This window comes from Cotesia glomerata, linkage group LG8 (genome assembly GCF_020080835.1).
Source record: "Cotesia glomerata isolate CgM1 linkage group LG8, MPM_Cglom_v2.3, whole genome shotgun sequence".
NCBI lineage: Eukaryota > Metazoa > Arthropoda > Insecta > Hymenoptera > Braconidae > Cotesia > Cotesia glomerata.
The window spans coordinates 12327626-12335432 of record NC_058165.1 but is presented as its reverse complement, the minus strand read 5'-3'; the positions used below and the strand labels follow the sequence as shown (position 1 = coordinate 12335432).

The window sequence follows — 7807 nt, the reverse complement described above, 5'->3', positions numbered from 1 at the left end:
TAATAACATTTAATAACATAATAATAATAATCAATAGTAATGATAATAAACAAAAAGTAATTATGATCTCGGAAGAAATTTTCTTATCATTAATTCATATTTCTTATTTTATTTCCAATGTCTTTCTTGTTCTTTATATTTAAAACCATAAATATATGTTATATTTTTATAATTATCAGTGAATTTGTTTGTTGGGTAGGTTTTTATAGAATTATTATGTATTTATTTATTGGTATGTCTGAATAATGTCTCATGTATTTTTGATTAGTATTGTATTTATTTGTGCAATACGTTATAGTAGTTTCTTAGGTATCTCGTTCTAGTTTCTGTATATAATCCTATATCATATATAACAAAATTAACTCAATTTTCTATTTTTAAAAAAAATTATTTATTTTACTAATCATATATCGTATGCAATGTTGATACAGTTAGATTATTACAGATTTTACTAATTGCTATGATTCTTACGTCTAAATTCTATTACTTAATATCTCAATTAGTAATCTTATTTATTTTTTTATTAATCCTTATTATAAATATCCGTTCTTTTTTCGTATTCTATGCCCTTTCTCCTCTCTGATCACCCGACGGGAATTTGATGGACCTGGAAGAAATAAGACAAAACGATTAGGACGTTACATTATGAAAATACATACACAACCAAATAAAAAAGTAAAGAACAATTATCGAAAGAATGACATCAAAATTTTATATATATACCTATTGATTTTTTATCATTATTATTATTCCAAAAAAAAAAAATAATAATAATAATAATATGCCAGATGAATTTATTCCATGATCCCATTAATCAAATAAGAATTTGTAATTTGAAATAATATTCATGACATTAAAGTTCACCGACATAAAAAATTTTTTAATTCATTTCATTGAAAAAATTATTACAATAATTTTTTTTTTCAACTTCATTTGTAAAAAAATCCATAAAACTGTAAGTGCAAATAGAAAAAATATTATTTAGATTTAATGTAATAAATTAATAAAATCACAATAAAAATGTTGATTAACCCAATTATTATCAAACAATATTTGATGTCAATCGATAATAAAGTAAAATATTAACAGAATTAGAAAATGAAACATTCATGATTTTGGAATTTATACATTTGTGAAACATAAATTTTGATGTTATTATGTCTTCATAAAAAATGTATCACAATTCTTTGTAAAAAAGGTATATTATTAATAAGTTGAATAAAAAATGTTTTTTAACTCCAAAAGAAATGAACGTATACTTACATAGCACGAATAAAATTATTATTTTCTGAATATATTGTTCAAATAACTAAACGTAATTCTAGGCGAATTGAGACTATCGTCTAAATGTTTGTGCACTGCAGTATTATATTTGCAACAAGAATTAATTCACAAATAGATGAGGATAACGAACTTCATCAGACACATGTGTTGAAAATCTTAGGTTATACATATATTTATTTTGCTCAATATTATATTAAAAAATCATATGTATGACAACGCGTCGTATGAATCATCAATTATGGATAAAATCCATAAATATCATTAAGACGACACAGAGTAGTAGTGCAAATTTCTGTTAGTTTGATAAATCTCGATTTATGATGATTTTTATGTCAGCTGTTAGAGCATTCGAAAGCAAGCATAGAGCCGTGGCTGTAGCGTCACAGTCTTCAATTATTATCTGAAAGAATATGTTACTTGCAGTCAATAACCAACCCTGCAATCATAGGAATACAACAGTTATTGCTTGGCGCGTTATTCAAATTTCTATTTTAGATGTAAATAACGGAACAATTTCTGAAAAGATAACAAATTGATAAAGTGAAGTCGAACATTGATTGGATTCTAAATATTAAAAATCAACTACAAAAATAAACAATGTAATTTAGCACACATTCAACATTATTTTATTAATGTCACAAGTTAAATAATAAGTTTTACATAACAATTACATTCAAAATGGCATTCTATAACATAACATCGAACACATATGTTTGATTGCTTTTGTGTTTACAACATTCAATTGGTCATACTAATACTTATGAATAACATTGCATATATTTTTTATATTTATATTATTTACTGTAATCTTAATCTATTTATTTATTCCAATCGTATACAACTTAATTTAAATATCACTGTGACTGGATGTAGTACTAACTTATAAATTTAATGACAAGATCGATTTATCTAAAAATAGCTATCGGATAATTATATTATTATATTATGGCAAATGTAAGATTAAAATCATAATTCCATAGTTGTTTAATAATACTTTAAAATTATTATCAATAAATAATTGACTTAAGTTAGACATGGAATTATGACGGAGGCAGTCTTAGGCATTCGCACTTGTCATTTCAACAACGGCAAGTTACTTCATTATTATTAGTATCAAGATATAAAATTTAAATCACATTCGGTTTCTCAAGAAAATAATATAAAGTGACAATCGATATTTTAAAGCACAATTGTAAGATATTTAGTGTAAAATGATCGCGAAAACCAAAAGTTACGTTCATTTCGAAATGTAATAAAATTGCGGATTATCAACTTTAAAAGTCGATATAAAAAGCTAGCAACTTCAATTGTTATGTAATACATTAACGGCAATAAACGAAAATCCGTGGATAAAAAAATAGTAGAATTAAATATCGTGAATATTGAAAATCCAACTCAAAAAAATATTAATTTATGAATAATTGAGTACGTTAATTAACGAGTAATAAATCCGATGAAATACCTTAACTATTATAATTGAAGTTGAGATTGTAAAAGTGTCTATTTAATTTAAACTTTCGATTGACCATAATTAGGTAGAGAAAATAATAAAAAATTTATACGTTCAAGTTAAATGCAACAAAAAATTATCATATCTATGTATATGTATCATGCTTTTGAAAAAAAAATTATAACGAAAATCAGCAACAAAAAGTGTGTCGTGTTTTAGAAGAATATATGCTGGTATATGAATATGTGAATAAAGGATATTTTAATTAAGGTACTTCATCTGCGATTAAAAACAAAACTTAAATGTTATTAATAGTAAAAAGGCGATTTTAAAAACTCGCTTAAAGATAAAATATTAAAAGAAGATACTTTAAAACGCAATAATTAACTTTCATAGAACAATCTAATTGATGCAAATAGAGTATGCTATCGCAAAGCGTTTAAACGTCATATTACGCAGCATTAAAGGGTATCCATGTTTTTTTGGTCGGTAGTTTTACCGTTTATCTCCTCTATCGTGGATGGTTCAATGCGAATCCTTTTGGGAGACGGATTAGTCGGGGTTCGGAATCCCTTTTTAACATCAGCCGCACTCATCATTTTGTCATCGACGATTTTTACATCAGACATCGAGTTACATTGCACGTACGGAAATGCACCTGAAAAAAAAATTTTAAAAGACTATTTAATCAGAATTAATTAAAAAACATACCAGCAATTTTAAATTATTTCAAAAAAATAACCGTTGTAGGAAAAAAATTTTTTTTTTTCACGATACTCACTTGTTTTATCTCTATTGACTTGTCCTTTCACTTCAACATGTACGCCAAGTGTATGTTTTTTTAATGAATCACGAGCTTTCGAGAATGAGCGCACTTGGACTTTTACCCGATATTCACCATCAGTGATTGATCCGGCACCGTATACGTTGTTATTAAAGGTTATATCTTCAAACAGGTCTCTTATGAATCCTTGGACGCCTTCGAAAAGAAAAAAAAAAAAAAAAAAATTATAAATTTCAATAGAAAATAAAATCCAAAGATTTAAAATGAAAAGATATCAACAATTACGATAAATACAAATTTTTTGAAACTTACATACAATACCGAATTCTTCATAAACTCTTGGAATGCTGATCGGCTCATAGACACGTGGTCCTACAGACGTGCTGTCGTCATAGTCCTTCGTTGTACTTCCGGTAATCGTTAATTCAATTGGGGCAACGTCTTCAGCAGCTTGCGCGAAATTGGGATCAGCATTTTGACACTTCAAACGTTCGAACTTGACCACCTAAAAAGAAATAGAAAGCATTAATTATTTGATGTAATTTAATTTAATATACGATAATTTTATCAATTAATTATCTATTTTAATTTAATAATTTAGCCAAATCAAATATCATGAATTGATAATTTAATTTAAAAAGGTTTAAATATAAAAAGTTTATACCAATTTTTCATGAAGTTTGGCCTGATATTCCGAAATTAACGGATCCCAAACCAAGAATCGGATTCTGCGACCGGTTCCATTCGTCATAACAAAGCGAAAGATCCTCTTCTTGCTTTTCAACAATTTCATGCCGTCGATCCATGCCACCGAGCCTGTGAATTGACTGTAACGCAAAAAAAAATTTAGTTAATTGGAAATAAATTAGCTGATTAATTATAAATTAGTAATTTAATCGTCAGAATGATATACTGATGATAAAAAAAATAATTAATCGAAAATTACTTACACCATAGTATCACCGTGAGTGAACGAATCGACTTCATCATTACTCGAAGGAGTAAAATCAATATCCTTTTTGGACGTGTCGGTCATTTTGGGAATTATGTTTAACAAAATTTTTTTTTATTAATAAGCAATTACTTGAATTTATTTAATATAAATAATATTACGCGTTCCAGTTAACCAAGAGGTAAAAATTAATCACAAAATGCGGTATTGTTTGCGTGTAAGTAAAGCACGACCGTCGCGCGTCGAAGTCACAGCGAAAAGAACTTTTTCCTTGGTGTTTCACGTGTCGTCTTGCAACCGGAAACACCAAAGTGTCAAGTACGCAATCAAAATAATATATGCTTGATTAAAAATTAAATATTATAATAAAAACAAATAGTTAAGATTTCATATTTGGAAATCGTCAGTTTTCTATTTAATAATAACAATGATTAAATTTAAAAAATTATTTGATGTTATAATAATGATGTTTTTAATAAAACGAAATCGTATGATATATTCCAGAACTTTCTTACTATCGTTCATCTATTTAATCAATGAAGCCAACTTTCTGTATTGAAAACTATGGTTGGGAGCCCTGAATCCTGATAGAAATTATAACACCGAACAGAATTTTTATTTATTTGTTTTATAATAAATATAATAATAGGATAAAACACTGTAAAATAAACGGATCAATACAACAATATAAATATTATTCATATTATCATTATTATCGTAAATAAGAAAAAAATGGTTATTTTCATTTTAATTTAAATTTAAACATATTGTTGATATTAAAAAAAATCTGTTTAACGACTATTATTATTATCATTGATTTTCGAAGGGCGCGTAGATTCAAATTTCACATGCATTCGCTGAAATAAATAATAATAATCTTGACTTAACTATTTATTGTTTACACTTCATATTATTAATTATTCAAGTAATTATTATTTTAGTTACATACAATCATTGAGTTATGTTATATCATGTTTTTTTTTACTTTAGAAAATTTGATATTTGTCTCTGTTCCTTATGTTGATTATACTGTAGATCGTAAAATCCTATAGTAAAGCCCAACTTTAAAAATCCGCCTTTTTTGTCCGAGGCCGGCTTCAATAGCACGTGGTGTACGTACCAAATAGACCGCGCTTTTATATTCTGTTATATTGCGCTCAAGAAATATCCGACAGTAAAATAATTTTGCGTCGGTTCGAAACGTTCATGTGTTTTATCATTTATTCGGACGATAAATGAATCCACAACAACAATTACTGACGATGTCATTCACATCCGACGAATAGATTCGTCAGTGGGTAATATACGACAATACTGTGTAAGTATTAAATTTACAAAAAATATTACTTTAATCCGGCGGTCATTTATATTTTATGTGGACAATTTATTTATTTACTATTATTACTAAATAAAAATTAAGTTAGCCGACACTCAATTTTTTTTTATTTCTTTATTAATTAATTAATAGGAATGTCTGTTTTTTAAAAATTCAACAAATAATTTTTGAAATTTTCTCCATGTGAAAATTTTTATTTTAACATATTTAATAATCATTTTTTAACAAATTGAATTATAAATATTTTTAAATGTCGGTGATTTTAATTTTCATTTTCATATATTTACTGAACATGTATGGTACATTCATTGGAAATTTTATTTTTCAGCAACTTGGTAGGTTACATTAAACACGTAAAAGAAGTTGCTCGTCAAATGACTCAAGGAATGATGCCAATAATTAGAATTATTGTAAGTAATAATGATAATTCGGATGTGTGTATATATTTTTTTGGAGATCAAGCAGATTTTTATCGCCCATTTATACGTCAGCACGCGGTAAGCCATTAAAAAGTCGCATGATTTTGGTGTTCGTTTAGAATTAAATAATATCTACATTATTGTTAACATGTTTGTTGTTATAGATCATAAAAATTGTAAGTGCCAGAAGTACTCCTTTAGAATACGAGCACGTTTTGTCTAATGACAAAGAAATAAATGACATCAGTTTAACTGTGTTGGTGGAGACAAAGATCAATCTAAACCGCGGGAGTTTCAACATCGGATCCCCTGCGAATGTTGTCGGTATGCCGATTCCACTGAAGGACGTGCCTACCCACGCTGGAAAATTTTCAGTAAATATTACGTTGATTTTTTAACATTTTCGCCGTATGATCTTATTTATTATTTATAAATCTTATTTATTATTTATAATAAAAATAATAATAAAAATATTTCAATGTACTTAACATTAATATTCATTTATTCATTCAGAGTGTTTATTTGTTGAATGTATTGTACAATATTTATATCTAAAGATTAAGATTTATTGATGGTTTATTGATTAGTATTAATATTATTATTACAGTTGTCTGAGGTTGGATAAAGATGCCGTTTGCAAATGTAGGGAACAGAGCCAATGTCTATGTTTGCGGTGTGATCGTAGATATTAAACACAAACTGAGGGTTGTTATTGAGAATTTTGTAAATAATCCTACTTTGGTTGTCGGTGTATATGTACGGATTATGGGTGAATATCGTCCAAAAGGTAAATTGTATTAATATATTTAAGTAATTAGATACAATGAGTTTACGACTGACTAAAAATGTAATTAATCTTTTTTTTATTTTTCAGGTCCAAGACGAGCTTCATTTGTTTCAGTTAAAAATATAGCTGATGTGACTCTTGAAGCAGGAGTAGCTGCTCTACCAACTTTCCAATTGGAGAAAATTGGTCTTATTAATCCTCATTAATAGCGTTAAAAATCGTTGATTTTTATTTTAAAATTATTTAGGATTATGTCTTTTATACTTACCTTTAATATTTTTTTCCTTAAATATTCAATTGTCACCACGTGGTTAAACTTTCACTATTACTTCTTAATAATTGATCTTATTTATTTTTTTTTTGTTTATTTAATATTTAATTTCAATTAAATATGAAATTATCATATAAGATGTTACAATTTTATTATTATGGTTGTTTAGTTAAAAAACAAGAACTTTAATGTAATAAAAATTATTTAAATAAATGTATCTTTGACAACTGGTGATTTTTTAAATTTTAGTTACAACAATAGTAACATCTTTTGTTATTATTACTATTATTTTATAGATATTTTCTGACGTAAGTTATTTATAAAATGAATATTGAATTACTATTATTATTATTATTATTATCATGTGTTGCTGGTATTGCTTATATTATTGTTATTAGTCAAGAATTCTATTAATAAATATTTATATATTCATTATTCATTTAATTAATCTGACGTAAGTCTGTGGAAAAATAAACATTGAATTACTATTATTATTATTATTATTATTATTATTATTATTATTA

The 7807-nt window shown here is 26.2% G+C and overlaps 2 protein-coding genes across 5 annotated transcripts; one reads left to right on the top strand and one right to left on the bottom strand.

The window, feature by feature from the left end:
* Positions 1–442: 442 nt before the first annotated feature.
* Positions 443–4829, bottom strand: LOC123270402. 2 transcript variants are annotated; one of them, XM_044736435.1, is made up of 6 exons: positions 4469–4829; positions 4183–4345; positions 3831–4023; positions 3516–3713; positions 3234–3392; positions 443–607 (listed from the first exon to the last, which is right to left on the bottom strand). In XM_044736435.1, the coding sequence occupies exons 1-6, from the start codon at positions 4552–4554 to the stop codon at positions 534–536; spliced, it is 873 nt and encodes a 290-aa protein (XP_044592370.1). In that variant the 5' UTR covers positions 4555–4829; the 3' UTR covers positions 443–533. The 2 variants fall into 2 exon arrangements, with proteins under 2 accessions (XP_044592370.1, XP_044592371.1); XM_044736436.1 differs by having other exon boundaries at positions 445–607; positions 3840–4023; positions 4469–4828.
* Positions 4830–5506: 677 nt separating this feature from the next.
* On the top strand, positions 5507–7343 carry LOC123270404. Of its 3 annotated transcripts, XM_044736440.1 has the most exons (4): positions 5507–5788; positions 6135–6303; positions 6390–6599; positions 6833–7343. In XM_044736440.1, the coding sequence occupies exons 2-4, from the start codon at positions 6181–6183 to the stop codon at positions 6848–6850; spliced, it is 351 nt and encodes a 116-aa protein (XP_044592375.1). In that variant the 5' UTR covers positions 5507–5788; positions 6135–6180; the 3' UTR covers positions 6851–7343. The 3 variants fall into 3 exon arrangements, with proteins under 3 accessions (XP_044592375.1, XP_044592376.1, XP_044592377.1); XM_044736441.1 differs by lacking the exon at positions 5507–5788 and having other exon boundaries at positions 6115–6303; XM_044736442.1 differs by lacking the exons at positions 5507–5788; positions 6135–6303 and having other exon boundaries at positions 6342–6599; positions 6833–7012; positions 7100–7343.
* Positions 7344–7807: the final 464 nt, after the last annotated feature.

Coding starts and splice junctions, on each gene's coding strand:
- LOC123270402 (XM_044736435.1), bottom strand. CDS start 4,554: ATGACCGACACGTCCAAAAAGGATATTGATTTTACTCCTTCGAGTAAT. Junction 4,346..4,468: donor ACTCACGGTGATACTATGGT/GTAAGTAATTTT, acceptor TTTGCGTTACAG/TCAATTCACAGGCTCGGTGG. Junction 3,393..3,515: donor AGTCAATAGAGATAAAACAA/GTGAGTATCGTG, acceptor TTTTTTTTTCAG/GTGCATTTCCGTACGTGCAA.
- LOC123270404 (XM_044736440.1), top strand. CDS start 6,181: ATGACTCAAGGAATGATGCCAATAATTAGAATTATTGTAAGTAATAAT. Junction 6,304..6,389: donor CATTTATACGTCAGCACGCG/GTAAGCCATTAA, acceptor TTGTTGTTATAG/ATCATAAAAATTGTAAGTGC.